This window comes from Homarus americanus, unplaced genomic scaffold, assembly GCF_018991925.1.
Source record: "Homarus americanus isolate GMGI-L3 unplaced genomic scaffold, GMGI_Hamer_2.0 scaffold4060, whole genome shotgun sequence".
NCBI classification, from domain to species: Eukaryota; Metazoa; Arthropoda; class Malacostraca; order Decapoda; family Nephropidae; genus Homarus; species Homarus americanus.
Genome location: NW_024746161.1, coordinates 10,959,078 through 10,986,694, shown reverse-complemented (window position 1 = coordinate 10,986,694; position 27,617 = coordinate 10,959,078). Strand labels below are relative to the sequence as shown.

Sequence of the window (27,617 nt, the reverse complement as noted above, 5' to 3'; positions counted from 1 at the left end):
ACTGACAGCATTACAACAACTACATTGTCCTCACTTGTTGACGTGTGAGGCTCCCATGGAAGAACCCTACACGTCAACAAAGGGAGCACATGGAAGTTTGTAAAGCAATGTATAAATACATATTTTTTGGAGACACCTATAAAATAACCCATATAGCTGATTATAGAAATGACCCAACCTTTCTTGTGAGGAACTCTATTGGACCCTCACATTTACAGGTAACAATGACAAGTTTACATGTGTAAGACGTGTACTGTACTGTAGTCCTTAAACACCCATCTCTCACCATCTCTTATAATCATTACTGAGCAGATTGTCAAAAAGTGGTGGTGGTGGGGGGGGGGCTGAGGCTACAGACAGTGAGGAGTGGTGTGTGCAGCATAAAACGCACTGAGGGAAGAATGACGGAGAGGGGGGTGGTGGAATGATGAATGTGAGGAGGGAGAATAAGATGTGGAGTAGAGTACAATTACATATGAAACAGATGATGAAAGTGAGTGTGTGGGAGGGAGAGGGAGGAGTGTGGAGGGAGAGGAGGGGAGAGGAGGTGTGTGTGAGGGAGAGTGAGGGGAGGAGAGTGAGTGTGTGTGAGGGAGAGGAGGTGTGTGGGAGGGAGAGGAGGTGGAGGGAGAGTGAGTGTGTGGAGGAGAGTGAGTGTGAGGGAGAGGAGGTGGAGGGAGAGGAGGTGAGGGGAGAGTGAGTGTGAGGGAGAGGAGGAGTGAGGGAGAGGAGGGGAGGGAGAGGAGGGAGGAGGGGAGGGAGAGGAGGGAGGGAGAGGGAGAGTGAGGGAGAGGAGGTGAGAGAGGAGGGAGGGGAGGAGGGAGAGGAGTGGAGGGAGAGTGAGTGGTGGGAGGGGCGGCTGTCCAGGTGTTGAGGCCGGACACTCCAGCATATCATTGATCTCTCTCATTGTCCCTCTCCCTTTCTCTCTCTTAACCCTCTCACTGTTGTCTCCACGTCTCTCTCTTTCTCTCTTCCCTCCGAGTGTCCTCTCTCACTTTCTCCCCCCTCTCTCTCTCTCTCTCCTCTCACTGGCTGCACGAACCCTGACCTTTAACACTGCCACCCACCTTCACTGGCCCTCACCTGTCTGCTAGCTACCTCTCTCTCTCCCTCTCTGTCTTTCTCTCTCCCTCTTTCGTTAATTCGCAGCCCTTCCTTCCAAAACCATAATGTCCCTCTCTCCTTGCTACACAATCCTCTTACTTCTCCCTGTTTGTTATATTATAGGATCTCTTCCATCCACTCTATCCTCACACATCTCTCTACTTCTCCCTCACAACAATAAAGACCTCTCACTTCTCCCTCACAACAATAAAGACCCTCACTTCTCCCTCACAACAATAAGACCCCTCATCTCCCTCACAACAATAAAGACCCTCCTTCTCCCTCACAACAATAAAGACCCTCACTTCTCCTCACAACAATAAGACCCTCACTTCTCTCACACAACTAAAGACTCACTTCCCTCACAATAGACCTCACTTCTCCCTCACAATAAAGACCCTCACTTCTCCCTCACAACAATAAAGACTCCTTCTCCTCACAACAATAAAGACCCTCACTCTCCCTCACAACAATAAAGACCCTCACTTCTCCTCACAACAATAGACCCCTCTTCTCCCTCACAATAAAGACCCTCCTTCTCCTCACAACATAAAGACCCTCACTTCTCCCTCACAACAATAAAGACCCTCACTTCTCCTCACAACAATAAAGACCTCACCTCCTCACAACAATAAAGACCCTCACTTCTCCCTCACAACAATAAAGACCCTCACTTCTCCTCACAACAATAAAGACCCTCACTTCTCCCTCACAACAATAAAGACCCTCACTTCTCCCCTCACAACAATAAAGACCCCTCACTTCTCCCTCACAACAATAAAGACCCTCCTCTCCTCACAACAATAAAGACCCCTCCTTCTCCCTCACAACAATAAAGACCCCTCACTTCTCCTCACAATAAAGACCCTCACTTCTCCTCACAACAATAAAGACCCTCTACTTCTCCTCACAACAATAAAGACCCTCATTCCCTCACAACAATAAAGACCCTCACTTCTCCTCACAACAATAAAGACCCTCACTCTCCCTCACAACAATAAAGACCCTCACTTCTCCCTCACAACAATAAAGACCCTCACTTCTCCTCCCACAATAAAGACCTCTCACTTCTCCCTCACAACAATAAAGACCCTCACTTCTCCCTCACAACAATAAGACCCTCACTTCTCCTCACAATAAAGACCCCTCCTTCCCCCTCACAACAATAAGACCCTCACTTCTCCCTCACAACAATAAAGACCCTCACTTCCCTCACAACAATAAAGACCCTCCTTCTCCCTCACAACAATAAAGACCCTCACAACAATAAAGACCCTCACAACAATAAAGACCCTCCACTTCTCCTCACAACAATAAGACCCTCACTTCCTCCCTCACAACAATAAAGACCCTCACTTCTCCCTCACAACAATAAGACCCTCACCAACAATAAAGACCCTCACTTCTCCCTCACAACAATAAAGACCCTCACTTCTCCTCACAACAATAAAGACCCTCACTTCCCCACGTCTCTCACGAACTCTTCCCTATCTGTGTCTGGTGTGTGCGTCGGTTCTCTGTATGTGCATGTATGTGCTTTAGTTTAGTTTAACAAATTTATTGGCAGAGCTTGTAGTACAGTTTGCCTATTGTGAGTAATTCAGTCAGGTCTTGACACTGAGGGTGGTATCACTTCTCACTGTCACGCAGGATGATGCATGTATGTGCGCGTGTGTGTAAAACATCCACAGCGTTAATGCGACCAAACACCGCGTCATCCTGGGCTGTAGGTCACGGCATTTTACACTGCCACTAGTGTCACTGGTATCTTAAGGTTTAACACACACACACACACACGTCAAATACGGGGCCACAGATCTAACATACCAAAGCCATTTCGACCGGAGCTCAAATCCTAACAAGTGGATAATGTGTTGTAGATTAGGTTAGGTTGGAGAATAATTACTACGGGGCCAAGTTTAATTATAAGGTTTGGGCTGGGGAGATGTTAATACACAGTGAAACCGGATGTCTCAATTAATTTCACTCGATGGTTAAAAGACCCTAACCTAACTCCTCCCCCAAGGTAGTGTTAGGGTGTTTAATCATTAGGTGGAATAAGGTCGAATATCCCCATCATCACCACCAACCACAACCCCCTTATCACCACCACAACCCCTATAACCACCACAACCCCGTATCACCACCACAACCCCCGTATCACCACCACAACCCTGTATCACCACCACAACCCCTCGTATCACCACCACAACCCCGAATCACCACCACAACCCCCGTAACACCACCACAACCCCACACCACCACAACCCCTTATAACCACCACAACCCCCGTATCACCACCACAACCCCTTATAACCACCACAACCCCTGTATCACCACCACAACCTCCCCGTATCACCACAACAACCTACCTCTATCATTACCACAACCTACAATAGCCTCCTCACAACCCTTCCTGGTCCCCCCCCTTAAACTTGTTGAAAACTCACGGAAGCTTTATAAAACCCTTTAACTTCTTAATACGGAATGACACGCTTGAACAGCACCACGGGAGGAGAGGGAGGAGGAAGGAGGAGGGACGAAAGTAGGAAAGTAACGAGAGAGAGAGAGAGAGAGAGAGAGAGAGAGAGAGAGAGAGAGAGAGATGCTTAGAGAAGAACAAAGTAGGGGAGTGAGGGCGAGGACAGAAAGGTGAAGATAATATAATTACCTTTACTCAGTTCCCGTGTGTGTGTGTGTTACTGATGATCAACACACGGACCCATCAGTTCTCGCACCATGACGACAGATCACACACGACACAGCGAGGAGCACAAAGTCGATCAAGTTGGTAAGTAACGAGAGGACGAGGTCGCTATCAACAAGTGAATAAGTAACGTTCTCTCGGGAGTACTGGAAGGGGACAAAGAAAGAGAGGAAGAAGGGAAGGCGAGGTGGAAGGACTTGAGGGGAGGGATGGAAGGAGGGGGGGGATGGAAGGAGGGGAAGGAAGGAAAAGGAGCCACAATAGCATCTTCCCTCCTTTACATGTACACACACCCCCTCCCTCCTCCCTCCCAACCTTCACACGTCTGTTGACAAAAGATGATGAACTGAAAGAAAATATCTCTCTCTTGGCGTCCCTCCCCTCCTCTTTCTTTGTCTCTCCTCTCTTCCGTCCATCCCTCTCTCTTTCTTCCACCCCCCGTGTCACCTCTCCTCCATCCCCACCCTCTTCTCCCTCCCCCACCCCTCTGTGTCACTCTACATTGCCAGCCTGTGTACACCCCGCTATGACTTAAAACACCCTCCTCGGAGCTATAAACCTGTGACCACGCTGTGTTTACCTCGGCCCTCCCACACACCTACAGCCAGTCAGGGAGTCCTTACATCGTGGTATTAATAAGGTTTTAAGATGGCACCCGATAAGAATGAACTACTCTGTGAGTATGAAAGATAGAGGAGAGGGGAGGGGGGTCATTCCTACACTCCGGTACTAACAAAGTTGGAGTTGGAAATAGATTAGAAATACCACTGTACATTTGTGTCCTAACGTGTGGTGGGGAAGAGCGGCGCACTGGGAAAGGAAAGGGAGAAGAGGAAAAGAATACCAGTCTCATTGTAATAGAAGAGCATAATAATGACGAAATTTAAGACGAAAAGATCCAAGACATTGAGCTCAACCCAAAACAGTAATGTTATCTTGTGTGTGTGTGTGTGTGCATCACCCATCTACAGGCGACATTTGTACCAAGTGGTGTGCAATGGCGTTGAAAATTATGGGCGAGTTCATTTTACACACTTATGTTTATGACACACACACACACACACACACACACACACACACACACACACACACACACACACACACACACACACACACACACACACACACACACACACACACACACACACACACACACACACACACACACACACACACACACACACACACACACACACACACATACACTGACTTTTATATCTCCCCTCGATCGGGAGTGGAAGGTTGGGGGTGGAGGGGAAAATCAGGTTAAAATTAGATTAATGTGAAGGATAATGCCGACAGAGACGGAAATAGGGGTGGGGGGAGAGGGTAGTGATGCGGTAATGGTGTACTAATAGTAATGATATGGAGATGGTAGTAGTGGCGGTGGTGGTAGTAGTAGTAAGTATAAATGTTAAGTAGTAGTAGTAGTAGTAGTAGTAGTAGTAGTAGTAACCTTGGTGTAGCAGAGGTGAAGGAAGTGGCAAGTTTTTCTGGCAACCTCCGAAACCGGATGTAAACACCCCCGAGGAAAGGTAGTAGGTAGACCAGCCCACCACCTCCCTCCCTACAACCACTACCTACTCTCCTTCCTACAACCATTAACTATTTCCTTCCTACAACCATTACACACACACTCTACAACCATCACCTCCCTCCCAACTTACTTCAGATGCAATGTTTATAATAAGACAAAGGTACAAATGCAGATTATAGATAAAAATACAGGTTCAAAATGTAATTATCTCACACACAGAGGAGCTCCGGCCTCTCTGATGCAATCCCAACCCCATTACGTCGCCTTCACCAAGAGTTCTTATTGGTTGATTTTTGTGTTTGCCATTTCACAGAGCGAGTACACTGCCATGGCTTTCCTCACACCTCGGGAAGCTTTGGAAATAATGTTTTCTCTTTTGATATAGTAATGATAATAGTATTAGTATTTGGTAATAATAATAATAATAACCTGAAGATTAACCCCAGATTATTTCACCTTAGAATAACAACCCTAATGCTAACCCAACCTAACCCCCAGATAGTAGTAGTAGTAGTAGTAATAGTAGTAGTAGTGGAGAGCTAGTAGTCAATCAGTGCCATTGGTATATACAGCACAAGTAGTAATAGTAGCAGCAAGTAGTACTGGGTTGGTAGTTAAGATAGTAGTTGTAGTAGCTAGTAGTAGACGCTGGTAGTGATAATAGTAACAAACTAAAATACAATAGTAATTTATGAAAAACTATTATTACAAATATATCTCCCAAATAAAGTATCGTAACAGTAAACCCATTTAACTTACTTTTACGATCCCCGCCACTACAACTATCACCATCATCCGGTTATATATAAATGCCTTCAATCCACAACTTGTCACATCAGTATTCAAGGTTGGTAAGTACTTGCCAGTTGACTCATACAGTACTATAATGGTTCCAGTCTCTCGCTCATACCGCCACATAACGGCGCTCCATTCATCAATTTCTTTCAATCGTAAAGAAATGAAAATTCGTACCCACGTGAATCCCCCACGCTGCTGTATCCCATTCACAAATACATCACACACCTCCCCGCTCTTCTTTCTTACGCCTCAACCCACTACGTCACTCAGTTTTAGCAGCGCGGCCAAAACTTTGTTGAAGAATCGTAAGATGTGAGTTTACCTGAGCTTCATGAGACGTAGTGAGTTTACCGGAGCTCATGAGACGTGAGGAGTTTACCGGAGCTTCATGAGACGTGAGTGAGTTTACAGGAGCTTCATGAGACGAGGAGCATTAGACGGTGAGTTTACATGAGACGAGGAGTTTACGAGTATGAGACGAGATTAGAGTCATGAGACGAGTGAGTTTACTGGAGCTTCATGGAGACGAGTGAGTTTACTGTAGCTTCATGAGACGTGAGTGAGTTTACCGGAGCTTCATGAGACGTGAGTGAGTTTACCGGAGCTTCATGAGACGTGAGTGAGTTTACCGGAGCTTCATGAGACGTGAGTGAGTTTACCGGACTCATTAGGTCAGCCAGATATATTACTCAATAAGGGATTCACTTTTGAAAAGATCACGTGAAGATTAGGCACCCCCAGCGCATTTCACCTGAGGATTCTTAATGCTACTTGGTTAGGTTAGGTTATCGTGTTTCACCACCAGGAGAACTAAGCTGGGCTGAACTAAGCTGGGCTGCCTATTCTTCACCCAATCCTTTTAAAACGTATATGCCCAAAATATAGAAATTACTGTACCTACATTTTAAATCTACACCACAATTACTATACAGGTGTTAATCAATCAATCAACCAATGTGTGTGTGTGTGTGTGTGTGTGTGTGTGTGTGTGTGTGTGTGTGTGACCATGGGCTCCCAACACTCTCGATGACCTCAATTTTAACCTTTTACATCCAGCCGACGAGTTTCTGACCATGAAAAAGAAACAGGAAGACGTGTCCACCACTACACGCCTTACTCTTCATTTAACAGCTACATTTACGGAGTTAAGAGCCGACACAACAAACACAGGGAGTAACAAGTGTACATAACATTACACCCAGATACACATACGCTTCATAGTCTAGATCGGGAGCAAAAAATTTACACGAATTACGACCTGACGTAACACGCAAAAAAATCGAGAACAATGGAAGTCGTAAGGCGCCGTCACTCTTATGTACACACACACACACACACACACACACACACACACACACACACACACATCAGGTTTTATCAGCAGACAAACCATTCACACTTCAACATAAGTTTACAACATGTATAGTGTTATGAGCTGACAGTAAAGGATGGAAGGCACAAGTGACAAACCACTCCAGTAGCAGGAGGCGGCAGGTGATGGGAACTAGCGCACAGGAGGAGGCCAAGGTCGCTCGCTGCCTCATCACCCTGATATTGAGACTTGTCACACACACACACACACACACTAGGGAGCTGATGGTCTTGCGGCTCCTACCTATAAATGCGCCCGGACACACAAACACATATACACCCTCCACGCCTATGCACATACACACAAACTACATAAGTATACACATACACAAGTACAAACATACACACAAGAGTTTTAACATTTAAGTTGGGTTGAAGTGTAATGAACTGTCTCGCAATCTCGAAGTGTAATGAACTGTCTCGCAATCTCGAAAAATAAACTGCTCTTTTATTTAACAATTCTGCTGAGGAATGTTTTGACCCCCCCCAGTAAGTCGGTCGATCGGGCGTGCAGTGATCCGAAGGGACTAAAAAGGTGAACGCTACAACGGATACTTTCGCCGTCACCAACACACTCTAACAGGATCAACACGCGCTGGCAGTCACCAACACTAACAGCGATCACCAACACACACCAACAGCAGTCACCAACACACACCAACAGCAGCAATTCTTAACACACACTCACCAACACACACTAACAGCAGTCACCAACACACACTAACAGCAGTCACAACTTACACACCAACAGCAGTCACCAACACACACTAACAGCATCACCAACACACTAACAGCAGTCACCAACACACACCTAACAGCAGTCACAACAACACACACTAACAGCACCTCGCAGCACCACAGCAGTCACCACTCACTAACAGCGTCGCAACACACACTAACAGCAGTCACCAACACACACTAACAGCAGTCACCAACACACACCAACAGCAGTCACCAACACACACCAACACAACACCAACACCATCAGCAGTCACCAACACACACAACACATCCCACCACACCAACAGCAGTCACCAACACATCCCACACCACAGCATCACCAACACACCTAACAGCAGTCACCAACACACCCCAACTGCAGTCACCAACACACACTAACAGCAGTCACCATCACCCACATCATAACACACACCAACAACACATCACCAACACACACCAACGCAGTCACCAACACACACCAACAGCAGTCACCAACACACACTAACAGCAGTCACCAACACACACCAACAGCAGTCACCATCACGCACTAACAGCAGTCACCAACACACACTAACAGCAGTCCACCAACACACGCTAACCCAGCAGTCAACAGCACACACTAACAGCAGTCACCAACACACTAACAGCAGTCACCAACACACCAACAGCAGTCCCGCAACACACACTAACAGCAGGTCAACCAACACACACTAACCCAGCAGTCACATCACGCACTAACAGCAGTCACCAACACACACCAACAGCAGTCACCAACACGCACTAACAGCAGTCACCAACACACACTAACAGCAGTCACCATCACACTAACGGCAGTCGCAACACACACTAACAGCAGTCACCAACACACACCAACAGCAGTCACTGCATCACACACTAACAGCAGTCACCATCACGCACTAACAGCAGTCGCAACACACACTAACGGCAGTCACCAACGCACTAACAGCAGTCACCAACACACACTAACAGCAGTCACTAACAGCGATCAACACACACCAACAGCAGTCACCAACACACACACAACAGCAGTCACCAACACACACCAACAGCAGTCACCATCACCACACACACAGCAGTAACAGCAGTCTACACACCAACAGCAGTCACCAACACACCAACAGCAGTCACCAACACACACCAACAGCAGTCAGCGGTCACCACGCACCAACAGGTCACCAACACGCACCAACAGCAGTCACCATCACACTAACAGCAGTCGCAACACACCAACAGCGATCACCAACACACCAACAGCAGTCACCAACACAGTCACCAACAGCACACACTCACACACTCAACAGCAGTCACCAACACACACCAACAGCAGTCACCAACACACACTAACAGCAGTCACCAACACACACTAACAGTCACCACACACACCAACAGCAGTCACCAACACGCACTAACAGCAGTCACCAACACACACTAACAGCAGTCACCAACACACACCAACAGCAGTCACCAACACACTAACAGCAGTCACCAACACCAACAGCAGTCTTACGCATAACAGCAGTCACCAACACACACTAACAGCAGTCACCAACACACACTAACAGCAGTCACCAACACACACTAACAGCAGTCACCAACACACACTAACAGCAGTCACCAACACACACTAACAGCAGTCACCAACACACACTAACAGCAGTCACCAACACACACTAACAGCAGTCACCAACACACTCTAACAGCAGTCACCAACACACACTAACAACAGTCACCAACACACACTAACAGCAGTCACCAACACACACTAACAGCAGTCACCACACACACTAACAGCAGTCACCAACACACACTAACAGCAGTCACCAACACACTAACAGCAGTCACCAACACACACTAACAGTCACCAACACACACTAACAGCAGTCACCAACACACACTAACAGCAGTCACCACACACTAACAGCAGTCACCAACACGCACTAACAGCAGTCACCAACACACTCTAACAGCAGTCACCAACACACACTAACAGCAGTCACCAACACACACTAACAGCAGTCACCAACACACACTAACAGCAGTCACCAACACACACTAACAGCAGTCACCAACACACACTAACAGCAGTCATCAAAACATACTCACTCACACACAGTAAGAGACTCAGTTACACTATACTGCACAATTATATACTGTACCCCCCACTATAAATCAAATCACCATCACTTACATTAAAACATCATGTCACCATCAATCAACAAACCATCACTATTCATGCATCACCTTAAAACACAGTTTTCCTCCACCATTGTTGTCACCAAATATTTCACCATTTAAAAATGCTTCATTTCCTTTCACCATCGTCAATCTTTCATCATTAGTTTCACCATAACAAAAAATCATTACTTCCACCATTAATACGACACTATCACCATATATCTTTATCACTGATATAGCTACCAATCCTTTCACCATTATCACACCATATCACCATTACACATCAATATCACAAGTGCTAAAACTCCACTGTCACCAATACAACATCACTATCACCATTGTAACACCACTATCACAATATTACCAATAATACACCACCACAACAGTTCACTGGACAGGTCAGGCGGATGATACACACAAGACCTTCCTTCCTTCCTTCCTTCCTTCCTGCCTGCCTCACAGTTCACTACCACAAACTCGACCTTCCTCTCCTTGCTCACTTTTCTTATTCCCAGGAGACAAGTGTGAATGCTAACATCTTCAGTAAACGTTCTTCATGGAGTTTATCTGTCGATTTTTTCAATAAATCATTACAGTTGTTTCTAGAAAATATAAAAAAAAATCACGGGATATGGCTTCGAAAAATTGAATCGAATTTGGTGTTTTATTTTCAAGTTTGTGAGCTTTGAAAAGGAATTGTTTCACTGTTCCTAAATTCAGAAAAATCAATCCAGACACAAGTTTCAACAGGAGTTATATTTTTCCTCATTTTTTTCAACAGGTGACGGCGATAAATTGGAATCAATGTGTCAGTCAAGTAGAACCGTCACTGTAGACACGGTGCATCTGGACGTGAGTGAGCCACGAGCTTTTACAGTAGAAGAGAGGTGTAGAAATCCTCCTAAGGAAGCGCTTACACCATGAAGCCAGGGATACAATGAAGGGTGGGTAGCTCGTGTTGGTGGCGTCTGGCTGCAACGGAAGGTGTTACAGGTGCTTCAAGGTAAGGTGGAGCAGCAACCCGGGACCTGCCAAGACTGAGGTGGTGGGAGAAGTAGGATTGTGGTGGAAGAAGTATGATTATGGTGGTAGACGTACGATTATGGTGGTAGTGGTAAAAGTAGGGTGGTGGTGGTGAACGAAGTGTGGTTATGGCGGTGGTAGAAGTAGGGTAAAGGTGGAAGTAGGGTGGTGGTGGTAGAAATGGAGTTGTGGTTGCAGGTAGTGTGGTATCAGTGGTTGTGTTTTGAGAGGAGGAGGAGGAGGAGGAGGTGGTTGTGGTATTTGTGGTGGCAGATGGTGGTGATACGTAAGATGGTGGAAGAGGAGGGGGAGGTGGTGGAAGAGGTAAGTGGCACGGTTAGCAGTGGTGGATGAGCAGTAGCCAAAGACGGATGAAAACGTGAGAGTGCATAGGTGACGGGTGAGGATCTTCCCGCCAAATGTCCAGTCCCGATGCAGGAGGGCGAGAGGCGGAGCGGAGGTGAGTGTAGGAGTACGGGGCTGACCTGGAGATAGGTGTCCTGATGACCCCGGGGTTGTCACCTAACAGGCCAACCATGACCTCGACCGCCACAACAAGTGCGGCACACGCGCGCGGGAGGACGTGTACGTGGACTGGACACTAACAGGCCAAGGATCGTTACCTAACACGCACACGACACCAGAATTGCACAAGTCCTCATGTGGAGAGTCCCTGTAGAGAGGAAGGAAGGGCGGAAGAAAGGGAGGGGGAGAATGGGATGAAGGTAAGGGGGGAGGTGAGGTGGATGTTTAAGTAGCGAGGGAGGTAAGTTGTCAGTACCTGGTGTGGACGCTGGTGCCTTGCCTCCGTGGTGTGGTGGGCCGACACTGCTGCTCCTCCTGCTCGCCCACCCCGCCACACCATTGATTCCTGCGCGCTCACTGCCAGACCCTCACCCCCTATTCCCCTCTCCTCCCTTACCCACACTACCCCCTCCCTCACTCCCTCCTGACACACTCCTGCCTGACACTCCTCCTCTTTCATACACTCTCATGACAGTCTGCGGCCACAACCTCACGCCAATGTCAGAATCCCAAGTCGCCCCCCCCCCACCACACGCACGACACCATCAACAAACCTGCAGCAGCAAGAGTTGTCACCGACTGTATACTCGCAATCTAAGTACACTGGTCTTATACCTGCACTGCCTAGGTACATAAAAAATTGTATACCTACGTTATATATATATATATATATATATATATATATATATATATATATATATATATATATATATATATATATATATATATATATATATATATATATGAAACTATAACCCGCATTTTCTGTAAATATGCTGAAATTGTAAATTTGTATGGCGACTTTACTGAACATCCATCTATCAACACAGTGAGCTCCTGCATGGCGGAAGTGGTGCGAAGGGTCAGAGAATAACAAAAGTTCCCGGTGCGTTGTAACATCCCGACAAGGCAGTTTTCCCTCATACAATCATACACGTAACCACGCGACCCACCAGATGGAGTATCAACACTGACGAGCTGTACTTCAATGACTAGACAAAGTTGTCGGTCGGTGGATGACGATGCCGCTGTACACTACAAACACCCGACAAGCTTCCTCACAAAAATAAATAAAACCAAACCTAACCTAACCAAACATCCTGTAAGATAACAAAATTCCACCTCATCTCACTACAGTAGTTGATGGACTGGTGTAATTACTAATCTACAGTAGTTACGCGCTTCATGACACACACGCGCAGGGATAACATAACGTCAGCGTCCTGCGGGTGAAGTACATCATTAATGGTGACAATAGGGTGATTAAGCCACAGCCCGATGCATGGTAACGAGTGAACCCGCTGTAGATCGTAACCTATCAACATGGTATATCCCCCATGGGTAGCGGCAGGTGGCGGCGAAGGGTAAGGACAGTAAACACGCCACTTCCTCCTCCTGCAGCGACCCTGGCGTGTTGGTGTTGGCCTTGATCTGTCCAGTACTCTTCCTTAATACTAATACATCTTTATTTACCATGAGTCGCTCTTACCCACCCCGGCACTAGTTGAACTGTGTGTGTGTACGTGTGAGTCAACTTTTCAGCGACAAACTAATGACAAAAGTGGAGGGCGCGAGTTTTACCCACCAATCGCCTGGTAAAATTGGCTAGTGGTTTCCGGGAAATTTAGACACACACAAAGCCAAGGGCAAGAGGTACAGGTTGGGTCTAGACAATGAAACGTAGCACAACGCTCCACCAGTATGGTACGACACAGGTGAACTGTGAAGGCTATGAGGGACGATGGGAGAGGCCACTCACCGCGCACCCCAATGTCAAGTTCCCCGCTCACAAAACAACCCAACTTGTTGCCATGGTGACTAAAAATATTTCAAGAATTTCACTAAGGAACGCGGCGGCCTTGTTTTCCCCTTCTTTCAAGACGAATAAACGTGCAGATTACGGATAAACACCCACACGTGTACACTACTGTATATGTATGTATGTATGAAATGTTATAATCAACATTTGTGTTTGTTTACCTGATGATCGACCGCTATGATGTAACTGGTTTAAATCGACAGTCCTGTCCTCTGCTTGTTGTAACTAACAGTATTACTGAATACTAAAGATTCAGTATTTTTTATTATCATTATTTACCAGTTCACCGCATCAGCTTACAAGCCGCTTGGACAGTGTTAATACAGGAGGAAACCTGCCACAATTGGGAGGGTCACACTGGATAAACACCCTCCTTCCCAAGTCAGTCCTTGTCCAAGACGAGAACCCAGGACAACAGGAGATATGTGTCACTCTGCCACTAACACCTATTTTATTTTATTTATATGTTTTGTTTTGTGGGCGGTATAGTACAGAAGTTCACGCTCATTTTGCCTTAAGACGTCAGATCTGTATATCCTGATTTTCAACTTACTGTACAATCGACATAAGACGGGTTAGTAGCATAATATTTATATTTGCCATGTTACAGTGATACGAAAATCAATCCATATAAAACAAATGTATACCCATATTCGAATTATAACATTTCACAAACTACATACAAAAACAGCCTTTAATTTGGTATTTAAAAAATCATAAAACGTGCAGATAAATTATAATTAAAAAATAAATAAACATTCTTTTGCAGAAAAAATTATTTCGCAAATTATTCATACTAAGAACATAAGAATGGAGGAAACTGCAGCGGGCCTATTGGCCCACAATGGGCAGTTCCATTTACACCCAACACCTATTGCTCATAATTATATCCATCCAACCTATGTCTGAAACCATCCAGCGTATTCGAGTTAATGATGATGTTTGGTAACTTGTTGCATTCATCCACTACTCTATTTCCAAACCAATGTTAACCTATTCCGCGCCTGAATCTAAATTTGTCTAATTTAAAACCACTGTTACGAGTTCGCTACTGGTTGGATAGTTTGAGTACCTTTGTAATGTCCCCTTTGTTTAGCATATTCACCGGTGTTTTTTTTTAGTTTAAATCATTTCAAACCGTATACAAAAATATAAATTACCCAAATAACTCAACATGTAAACTGGCGCCAATCACGCTCACAAAAAGGATTCGTGTTCTGCCGTGGGCCACTTACTGCACGATATCTAGTACAGTACAGTGGCACTACAAGAGACTACAATGTTTTCCGTAAATGTAGTTTTCTTGAAATCGACAACAATCCATAACTCTTAGATTGTCTTCTAATCACGGCTAATGTTGTTCTCCCAAAGCGTATCTTACATTAGCGCTCATTTGTTAGGCATTAAAAACTACAGATTTTCAGGCCAAATCTGCCTCCAAACATCTTATACAATACAAGGTGTTGCGTGACAAGCGCAAAAGAGGAAAACTAGTCATGATTACCTTCTTAGACTTTGTTCATATATGACGAGTGCCTGATGGGCCACTGGTTGCATTAGCAAGTTGCATGCAGTGAAGGAAGGATAACTGGATAAGTGAAACAGTACGTAGGATACCCAGTGCAGGTTCATGTTTATACTTTATAGCAAAGCGTGGTGGAACGTCCCTTAGTGCCTGGCCTGTTCCTGTAAGAGGTGGTTTCAGGGCAATTGGGAGAGAAAGGTTTTATATATGGACGTCCCATTAAGTGAGGCTAAGTTCGGGTTGTTTATGTACTGTACTATACTTCTGGTAATAGTAAACAAAAGTCTCCAAATAATAATTTTAAATTATTTTTATTCTTTAATATTTAGTTTATGAAAACTTCTCTCACATGTAAAGTATTATTTACTTTAACATAAGACTGCAATACGTAACCTAACCTATTTTGCACCTTAACTGAGGGGCTTTTGTCCTACTCTGCACGTTATCTGCGGGGGTTTGTCCAGAGGGCTTTTGCCCGGACCCGACAGTAGATAATAGCAACTGAGCAGTGTGGCAGTCCTGAAACTTAAGATTCACCTTGTGTATGTCAATGGCCTCACGCTGCCTGGTGTTAAACTGATACTTAAGACGGTTAATAGCGAGTGTAGTTTCTGCCTTAGTAAAGCGGTCAACCTCAAGTTGAAAATTGTGATGGAAACAAATGTGTTTTGCAGCACTGCATACACAGCGCGTAGTGTACAGCTATTAGTGTTGAAGTTTAACTTCTAGAGACCCATAGGTTGCAATACCTACAACAGTATATTCGATTATAGAGGAGCATACTACGACTTTTTTTTATCTGAAGCATATAATTTTTAGTCCAGCTTCAACATTTCTCTTGAGCAATAATCGCACTTTCGCTGGTTAACGAGTTAATTAATCACAAATAGTCGCTGGTTCTAAGCTATCATAATCTTATGCCTGTCAAGGCCACAGGGGACCGGTTTAGTCCATCATTGTCCCCGTAAACGGGAGTGCTTAGTTCAGTTCTAAACTATTAATGCAATGACATCCTGAAAAAACCCACAACTCCAACTTTTAGTGGGTGCTCTAATACGCCACAATTTCTTTCAATACCTGTGCAGTCACGGTGGGCCACATGCCACGAAGGGGTGCTGACATCGTCCATGACGCCAACACTACGGGCGGGAAGGTTTCACGGTCGCCTACGTGCCAAATCTAACCCAAGTACCAACTCCCCATGCTGCCTGTTTCTGGCCTTGGCTTCGAAAAATTTTCTAATCAAGCGCAAATGAAATATGTATACATGATAATGAAAGAGCAGGAGAAAGAGAAAAATAAACAATAACAAGTCATCTTTGGACATAAAAATATGTAAAGTAATGTACATTGGCAACAAGGTTACTTAATGTTAGTAACGTGCGCCCAGTTGAATGAACACAGCTTCAGCCAACTCAACCCTCTGCCACTTCTACTATTGTTTATTTGTTCAGTCTGTCGAGTATTGTACGTCTTTACAAATAGAGTAAACAGATGATTACTGTCTTCGGTACGAGTGCATAATGCATAACCCACAACAATATTCATCTGTGAATATGGTAAAGTTACTCAGCCAAGTCCCTCGTGCTTTGCTTTGTTAACTTTGAGCTGAAGATGTAAGATGATCTGGATAACCTGAATTTCTTTTGATATTTCTTTTAATGAGTTGTATTGAAGTGCCAGTAGTGTGCAACACCTGCATGCAAGAAATAAAACTTCAAGTACTGTACATGTGTATAGTATATGCAAAGTTTGTTAATGAATAAAAAATAATAAAGGTAAACTGGTTCAGCTGAATTTAACCTTAAATATATAACAAATTTATCGACAGATGAAACCAATCTAGACAGGGATACGTACTAAAGTACAGTACAGGGTACTACTTCTACAGATGGCTATCCTGACGCGGTCAAATGGGTCACGAGTTGCATTATTCTGATACACTGTTCAGTCCAGTACAGTATTTTGTAGACAAACATTAACACATTGCAACCCTAAACGGTGTCATCTCACATGTGTATTTATGGGAAAAAATTAGCACAATAATTTAAGAATTAAATAAAATGACATTCAAACTGAAGACGAACCATGATAAATTATATACTGTAGTCTTACACTCTTACACAAAAATATTCCAATGTGATGGATGTCTCCTCTGATCATATTCTTTGATGAGTACAGTACAGTACAGTGCAACCCAAGATATACAACAGAAACAACTCCAACCCAAGCAAGGAAATGTGAATTCAATACATTGATAAAATATATTAATTAACAAATACTGTACTGTACTCAACCATCAGGAATCTGAAGAAAGTGTCAGAACAAAAAAATATAAATTTTGTATCATATTTTACAACAAATGGTGATAAAATATTTATAATCGCCATATCAAACTGCATGAAACAAATCTTTTTCTGATACTGCACAGAATATTAAAAAATAACCATTTTTTTTTTTTAATAAATGAGTGTAGCCATCAAACAGGGAGGTACTACCGCCTGGGGAGATATTGGAAGCATAATGTGTTGTCTATATGGCATCACAAAAATTGTAACAAAATCCCAGGTTGTTGATCTGACTTTCTGCCTCATTTACACACAATTGCAGGGTTTCAATTGTTTCTCTTACTTTGACAATACAATATGCATATATCATTCCTCACTCTTGATCTTTTTTTTCTTTTTTTATTCATGGTCCTTTATTATTATTATATTTTCGCCCCCAGGCCCCATTGTGGGTAAAAAAAGGAGACTTCTTTCCATTAATTCTTTCACATGATAATCACTATTCAAGAACGGGCGCCATCAATAGAATGACTTATCATCAATCTTACAGATAATATTTATATGTTTCATGAATAAATTCAAAAGGGATTAATCAACTGTGTAGAGGAAGACTTGACACCATTGGTTGCAAACTGTCCATCAAAATTTGTCTGTTTATGGCAGTAATTTGTCAAGAAAATGGCACCATGATTTTTATTGATTTCCCAAACAATCGTCAATTGAGGGATTAAACTATAAAACCATTACAGTATTTAAAAATACAATATAACCCAAACTGTTCAGTACTGTACTGTACCCTAGTCAGTTATTTCATAACAGATCTGAACAAATTATGGGTACATCTGCCCCATATACTGTATACCCTAGTCCCTCTTTACTCTGCTGGGTTCTTACAACAGTACTATTCTTCATATAGAAATAACGACAAATAAATTATTATCACTCACACCAGGTATTATTTCATGCAAATCTACCTCATTAATGAGTATGATGTCAGGGCCCCATAATTTCCAGTTACCTGTACAAGCTAACCATAATACAATAACATTGCATCCAATTGCCAACAAAAAATGCAAATTTTTCTCTTTAAGACAGATAAAAAAAAATACAGGTACCAATAATAATGTATAATGTGTCTGGTCGTATACTAAACCTTGTACAGTACAATAAAATAAATGCATGAATCCTTGCTTATCTTAGAAAAAAATCAGACAACACAAGTGATAGCTAAGTCACTGAGGAACCCGATCCACAAACACCCTCAACAAGATAAAGCAAACAGTAGCTTGACCCTGAACACCCCAACCAATGATGGCCCATAAATGGAAGAAGCAATAATCTCACTTCAACACCAGCACACGTGTGACTTCACCTTTAAAGAGATTCCTGTGGATAAAACAAAACCACTATAGTCTGCACACATAATTGGCTGAAAAAGGGATATGTCAATTGTCATAGAGGTACAACCATAATGTGAAATGCTTAACAGAAGAGAAACAAAATTAAATTCTGTTCAAGATCTGAACTTTGCTAGTTTTTGAGCTACTGTTTACATATTACCATCAGACTTTTGGCTAATGGTTACTCCTCAAATTCTTGGGTTGGTTTGTGCAATTACCTTAGACACACTATCATGTTGCAATCAAAACATTCAGTAACAGTTACTGTCACAGATAACTTCTCTGGAGTATGAGTTGTGAATTCTTGGAATAACCTTGCAATAAACACTGGAACACATTCAGGTACATTTAAGAGTCCATTATTTACAGTCAAAAGTGTATAAGAAGACTACCCAACTGGTAAGTAAGCTGACAAGTGGCAAAGAAAATAAAGTTAAAAGTGATCCATGTTGCATGAATAATGTAGCTTAAGATTTCAGGACTAGGGATCACTCATCTTAACCCACAAAAAAAAAGGTTTTAAAGCCATTAATCAAAGAAAATCCCTCGATGGCAAACCATCACAGAGTAGGATACATTACATATTAAGTTTTAATTTGTCAAAAAATCAGAAATTCGTTTAAAATGCTTATAAATGGCTATTATATATTTTGTAGCATATCCATATCTGCCTTTCTAGCAAAAATAATTGGAGTTACACCCAAATTTGTAACAATACTTATTACTTACCCTGATAAACTATGACAATAAAATTATCTTACAAAGTTGCTTTTATTGTTCTGTACAGCTACTTATACGTACTTATGAAAACTTATTTCCTCAATTAATTTGTGTAATTTAGATACGTACAGTATAAGATGAGACTTAAAAGGAATCCTAATGGAAATATTGTAATCATCTGATGGCTTTGTTGGTTATCCTTTCCATTTGCCATTGTTTATATACCCACACTGTCTACTGCGCATTACTTCCAGGAATCGTCGTAAGGCTATTCTTCATAGGACCAAGCAGAATTTTATAAAAAGAAACACCGCTGTCCTGACAAACTCTTCCCCCAGTAAATCCTTCGAGTCCTTAACCAAAAACATCTGCACTCCCTCTTTTCCGACCTGATAACTCTATAGCCAACTCTTCCCCTGATAAAGCCAATCTCTTTGGCACCTTATTCTCCTCTAACTACACCTTAGACGATTCCAAATCTTTCCCTCCTACTCCTGCTCCTCCTACTGAACTTATGCACTTTCCTATTATCTCCACTCGTAGGGTTGCTGGTGTGTTATCCAGGTTGGATGTAAGGCACATGGACCGGACGGAATACCTCCTCATGTTCTGAGGGAGTGTGCTGAAGTTTTGGCCCCTGGGCTGGCTCGCCTCTTTCACCTTTGCCTCAAAACCCAAACTTTTCCTTCTTGGAAGCATGCCCCGGCTCAGCCCATCCCAAAGAAGGGTGACCATTCCAATCCCTCTATCACCCCATTGCCCATACTTCATCCCTCTCTAAGATTTTCGAAACTGTCTTAAACTCTCTTTTTCTGTCACCTTGAATGCCATTCTGGCTTTTGCCAGGCAAGATCTACTGGTGATCTACTCTCCTACTGCACCCATCTTTGGTCATCCTCTCTTAGGGATTATGGGGAAACTTTCGTCGTGGCCATCGACATCTCCAAAGCACTTGACAGGGTATGGCACAAGTCTTTGCTTTCTAAACTTCCCTCTTATGGTTTCTCTCCCCCACTTTGTTCTCTAATCTCTAGCTTCCTTGAGAACCGATCCATGGTAGTTGTTGTCGAGGGATCGATCCCTCACTTTTTCTCTACCAATAGTGGTGTCCCACAGGGTTCTGTTCTTTAACCTACTTTCTTCCTTCCTTTTATCAATTATTTACTTCACACCACAACTAATTCTATCCATTCTTATGCTGATGATTCTACTCTTCACTTTTCCCCTTCCCCCTAATTCTCAAACTAGATCTGTTTCGAGAGCTGATGTCATTACATCTATCAATGCGGATCTGGGCAGCATCTTCGAATGGGGAGGTAGAAACTTGGTTAAAATTCAATAGTAATAAAACACAGTATATACCAATTACACTTTCCAAATTAGATGATCTCCCACCAATCACATTTCAGGACACAATAATTCTGCCAAATTCTAAAATAGATATGCTAGGCCTCACCATTTCCTCTAATATGTCATGGAAGCCACACATCCTCAACATTGCTAAAGCTGCCTCCCGAAAGTTGGGAATGCTGTACAGATGCCGTAGCTGCTTCACTCCTGAGCAGTTGCTTCAAGTATATAAGGGATTCATTCGTCCTAACTTGGAGTACTGCTCTCATATCTTGGGTGGCTCTTCTTCTGTCCAACTGTTCGATAGGGTGGAATCAAAGGCATTTCACCTTATTAATTCTCCTCCTTTAGTTGATAATCTTTCTTCCCTTTCTCTTCACCTCAATATTGCTTCACTCTCTCTTTTACAGGTACTGTACTTCTAACGTGCAATGTTCAGTGGACTTGGCATCCTGTGTACTGCCGGCTCGTAAAACTCATCTTGCCTGTGGTGCCCACCGTTTCTTTGTGAATGTTGGTCACACTAGAATAACCCGTTATAGTACATCCTTCTTTCCTCACACAGCCAAACTGTGGAATACTCTCCCTTCTTCTGTGTGTCCATGCCCATACAATGTTTCGCTTCAAAAAGATGGTTTTCCGGCATCTTCGTGGTGTAGATTAATATACAGGCATTCCCCGACTTACGACGGGGTTTGAGACCCAATTCCAGGTTGTAAGTCGAAAATGCAAAAATATTACATAGAAAATCTAAAATGGGTGTCTCTTTTTCTTCTCAGCTCCCCAAAACTCTCACTTTTAAGCTTGCCAGCCATTTTAAAGGGAATTATAAACGATAATTTTGTCAGTACACAGGGCAATCACTAACGTCGGAATTCGAGAATATGTAATTTGGTACGACTGGGGCGGTTGTATGTCGAGGAGTGGCTGTCCCGGTAATCTTTTTTTTTTCTATTTTAAATTTCTTCTTACTCTTATTGTTTTGCCCCCTAGCCTTTGTGGGTTAATGACCTGTGCCCGGGTGGGCTTTTCCCCATTAAAAAAAAAGAAAATAATAATAAAAAAAAAACCTATGTAGGTGTAAACTTTTGTGTGTACGTGTGTATGTACACCTACATATGCCGTACCCAGATAATAGTATTCCATACGTAGTCTCGTTCAAGATTCTTCAAACAGTGCTGGAAACAGCTGGCAACTCAAAGCCGTTTGTTTACTATAGTACGTAATAAAAATTATGAATGAATGTAAAAGGTTATCGGCGATTGGTTACTTAGTTCCCAGTTGCTTAATTAATGGTTGGGCTTTGTTGTTTCGCATTATAATATACTAATACTATAGTAAACACACGGCATTGAGTTGCCAGCTGTCTCCAGCACTGTTCGAAGAATCTTGAACGAGACTGTAATGTCTGTACTATATATATATACTGAACAACTGAGGGGTTTAGAATAGGAGTGACGAACTTGTCACTCACTCAATTTTTTTTTTCATTAATCATTTTTCCTGGGATTCAAGTTTCTTCCTATATAGTGCAGTTCCTCAAAAGAACTCTCCTTCCTGCCGTAAATTCAGAGTGTTTGTACCCCCCACACTGCTGGGAAGCTCCACTAACACGTCAGAATAGTGACCTCAAAACCAATGGGTGGCATACCTGGTCCCCATATAACTCCAACACCCAGGGCCCCACATGACTCCAGCACCCAATCAGCATACAGCCTGTTGCCAGGCTCTCACAGGAACCCATACCCTCGCCTTAAGACACGAGGATTTCTGAAGTTTTCAAGTATTTTTCTATGCATTGGATTAGTCTCTCATTCCACATCAAACAAACACAAACGTTTGACCTGTGACTGTAAGTACCATACAGTACAGTATATCCATCAGCTATTACAACCCAATATTATTACACTAACATTGCCGGATTATGGTGCCCCCATGTACAAAAAGTCTTTGTACGTTTTTAATATTTCTGCACAAACAGTTGCTTAGTACAGTCCTACACAATCGATTTACAACCAAGTTCATTAAATTCCATCAACAAATAAAAAAGTTGTGTGGAAACAGGAAAAACCTCTTAAATGTGATTACCTCAAAATGGGGTCTTGATGAATTTGTTACTTCTATGCTAGTCACCTCAGTTGTAAACTAGTACGATGATTTTACTGAATAAATACAGTATCTATCAATCAAAAACACTAGTATTGGAAGATGTCATGTTAAGCTGTGATGATAGAATAAAAGATCAACTCAAACATAACAAAACCTAGACCTCTTAGATTGCCATTTATTTAGTTCATCATCTACAGCATCTACAAAAACTTAAAACATCTATCAGTAACAGATGGATTTGTATAGGAAGAGTTTTCTACACTCACACCTCGGCTGTTCCAGTCTCATGTTTGTGGCCCCAAAGGGTCATTTACAAATACAGTGGTCCCTCGGTTAACGAACACAATTCGTTCCACAGGGTCGTTCGTTAACCGAATCCATCGTTTCAATGGGATATTGGGTAATTGATTACAGCTCACAGAAAAGTACTAAGTAAAAAAAAAATGCAGCAAAGTACACTTACTTTGAGGTATGTATGTAGAGGGTTCCTGGTTGATGATGATGATGGGAATTAGAAGTGGGGGTGGAGGAGAAGGGAGAAGAGAAGGAAGTGGAGATGGAGGAGAAATCACCTTTCAGGGGACCCATGCTTGATGCAGTAATTTCACCAATGAAATTTTAAGTTCACTAGGTGTAATTCAAGATTATTTTATTTAAATCAACACTGCACTGCGCTATATATTATCAACATGTTAACTAAATTTCAGAATGACCAATAATTTTAATGTAAAAAGGCAAAAATATTCAAGACACCAACAAAATCGATGTTCACTCCACTGTAAACGAAGCCAAACTGGCGCCTGGTGGGTGAGTCAAGCGGCTGATGGGCGCACAAAAATTTTTTTCCCCTATACTGCATATATTATCAATATGTTAACTAAATTTTAAAATTACTAATAATTTTAATATAAAAAATGCAAAAATACAGAATTAAAGAGCACAACTTTCTTGGTATTTACTCCACTGGAAACGAATGTAAACATAGAACAGATTACTGTATTGGCAGACTAGCCCATCAGCTGATCAGCTGATGCTCGCAACAAAACGTGTTTATCGTAAGGATTTCGTTAATCAAAGTTTTGTTCGTTAACCGAATTGAAGATCCTTATGGGAGGTAATTCATTAACCGAAATTTTTTTAATTGAACCGTTCGTTAACCGAGGGATCACTGTATAGTACTGCATTACAACAGAAAATACAAATGTGTTTATCTTATAATTAAGTAAAACGAATGTCTTTGGTCATATCACAATCAAAATTATAGTAGATAAGCTGTTTCCAAGAACCTAACATTCCTCATGTTCACATTTTTTTTTTTACGGGATTAGCTCACCAGGGGACAAGTCAATGACCCACATCAGGGTCTGGGAACGAAAATAGAAAATATAATAATAATAATAATTATAATAATAATATAGGTAATAATAACAATAATACAGGTAATTCAAGAATTTAAAAAATATTAAATAAATACAATATAATAAAATAATATATAATTAATACAAATTTAAAAAATTAAAAAAATATTAAATAAAAATACATAACAATAAATAACAAATTGCAAAAAATTTAATATAAATACAATTTAATAATAATATGACTACGATGATGATGCCGACAACTACAACGATGATGATGATAATAATTATAATAAAGGACCATAAATAAATATACACAAAAAAAGATCAATAGTAAAAAACAATATATGTATGCTAAGTTGTTAAAGTACAGTAAGAGATACAGTTGAAATCCCACAATTGTGTAAATGAGGCAGAAACTCAGATCAGCAACCTGGGACTTGGTTACAAATTTTGTAATGTCATATGGCAGCAGGATGTACCATTAGACAACACATAATGCTTCCAATATCTTCCCAGACAGTAGTACCTACCTGTTTAATAGCTGCTTACTACCTACAACTGCACCTGCATACAGTACAGTACCGGTACATGTTCTTTACTTTTAAGTTCATAGTGTGTCTGCTCCCTTATTTTAAATCTATATATTCCTTTTTTTTTTTTAGAAATACTGAACTGCATTCATCAGATTGCATCACATGGTCAGCCACTGGCTCAACTTCATACTTTAAAATCTTAAGAACTAACAGTAACACCACCCCCCCCTCCCCCGCGCGAACAAGTTATTTCTTTTACCGTTTATTTTCTTATTTTATTCTCATCAGTGAGTTCTGATATGATAATCCTTCTTGTGCAAACCCTTCGTTTGGTAGATAACTAGGCGCCTAGGCTCGCAATACTTTGTCTTCTCTGCGATAATGTGGCGGTGACTTCTCATCCCAGGGGGTAAAAAGCCAATCATATTGACATTTCAAAACACTCCGCCACCCGGGCTTGATCAACGCTGATTCTGTGCAAAATGATACCATATCATAGTAAGTTCCTTGCTTCATATACCGGGGGGGGGGGGGGATAGCCCCAGACTAGGCAGTTAGGTAGGTTTGTTTGGTTAAATTGGTGAGGTCTTTTAACAACTCTTCTGCTGCTTGTTTTTCATATCAACTAAGGTTAGGTTTAATTTAGAAATAACCACTTTTAACACATCTGCACAAACTGCGAGTGTCCATTATAAAAGTGAAATTGCGGCAATTTTATAATTTTTTCTATGAAAAATCGGCTGGTCAGGCTCATTGGTCTGTAGTTATTCGTGTAGTGACGATCGCCCTTCTTGAAGATGGGACTTACATACGTCATTTCCCAATCATTGGGGATCTTTTGCTCATCCAGGCATTTACAGAACAGGATCTTCAGGGGGCTCAGCAAGCTCGTTGCACAATTCTCTTAGTACTCTGGGATGCATCATGTCAGGGCTGGGACTCTTATGAACCTTTAGCTTTGACAATTTATTTATTATAATTATAACCTCTTCTGAGAACAAAATGTCCGTAAATTGCGCAAATGTCAAAAACAAAATTACATTTAAGTCGTAACCCTAAGATACATTACTAAAGCTCAGGTACTGAAGAGCCCATCAAAAACTTTAAAAAATAATGCAACAATCTTTACCACTTAAAATACCACTGACTGCATTTGACCATCCAAAAACAAGGTGTCAGGTGCCCCTATTAAGTCTACTGTGCAGTATTATGAGAGTATATACATGTATTGCACTTTTGTAGTCCAACAATTCCAATATCAAGTTTTATAAAAAAAATAAAAAAATAAACCAACCCATACTTATCCATAATACATTATCATAAGGTTACTGGTTAAAAAATACCACAGCAAAATAACGTCAGCCATTATCTGAACACTAGAGAATACATCAAAGGCCTGTGTGAAAGCAGATCATCCCAGTGAGCCCTGTGCCCTTTTAATACGTGTTATGACCGGTTAATTACAAAATTCCCAGCTTACAGTATTGTTATACTTGTTTTTCACCCTTTCCTCTCCCAAGACATTAGTACCTAAATTACGGTTGATGAGAGTAGTATACTATATATTCAAACTCCTAAATTTCAATCGACGAAATTTATTTGGTATTGACAAGAACACAAGTACCCTGTACATAGAACAGAGATGGTTTTGGCATTTTTTCACATCAGATCAACCGTGTGGTCTTGTCTTGTTACACGGTGCCTATCATCTTAGCAGGTTACGTGTCAATCCATAATAATTAGTGCAGTTGTTACAGTAAAGCGCGTACAATCATCCCCAGGGTGTTATCTACGTCGTCTCTGGGCAGCCGCCATGGACGCTCTATGATGCTTTGGACTCAACCTTTCCCGCGCACTTTTTTAAATATCAAATTCTCCCGCCTTATGTCATAACCATTTGTGACAACGACCTCATTAGCAAGAAAGACTCTTTGTACATTTATCTTTAACTGAAGAATGATGAAATGGTTATTCATTACATTCTTGGGGAGTAAATAAGGCAGTACTTACCCGAAATTTGAATCTGAGATGGATCCATCGATGGGTCGGCGCGCAGGTGAGCCTCCCCGGATGAAAACATCACTTGAGAGCCTTTAAGTCAACATAAACCATGACTAACAAATAAATTGAAAAGAAAAATAAGTCAATAATAAATATATAAATAAGTAATATTATAAAATGTAATATGAAACATTAAATAATATATTGTGAGGAGAAAGAGAAGTTGTAAGAGTCCTCATTTGAGTTTAGAGATGAACATAAACAAACCCGAGGACTGGTGGGTGGCGTCTGCTGCCGAGGGTGGCGGGGATCACTCCCTAACACACCTATCATATGTTACCTCAACACCTTACTCTAATATGATGTTATCCTTATCAAACATTACGCTAAAACAGATTTGAGTAACATACGAAAATATAATAAGACATTTTAGGGTTAAGTCTCAACCATAGGGATAAAATAAAGTGTTAAACATTTGGGGATACGACGAAACCTTGTGAAATGGTGAGGTGAAGAACACGTGAGCC

The 27,617-nt window shown here is 42.0% G+C and overlaps 1 protein-coding gene across 4 annotated transcripts in view; it reads right to left on the bottom strand.

The window, feature by feature from the left end:
• The window catches only part of LOC121879029 (CTD small phosphatase-like protein 2-A), a 53,071-nt gene extending 25,897 nt beyond the window's left edge, over nucleotides 1–27,174 (bottom strand). For 2 of the 4 annotated variants that reach the window (XM_042385504.1, XM_042385505.1), the window contains exon 1: nucleotides 11,945–12,012. In XM_042385504.1, the coding sequence (XP_042241438.1) occupies nucleotides 11,945–11,997 (53 nt within the window). In that variant the 5' untranslated portion in view covers nucleotides 11,998–12,012. Of the gene's footprint in view, nucleotides 1–11,944; nucleotides 12,013–12,240; nucleotides 12,329–27,099 lie in introns of those variants that run through there. The other 2 variants (XM_042385507.1, XM_042385508.1) reach the window with 2 other exon arrangements.
• Between the last annotated feature and the right edge of the window lie 443 nt (nucleotides 27,175–27,617).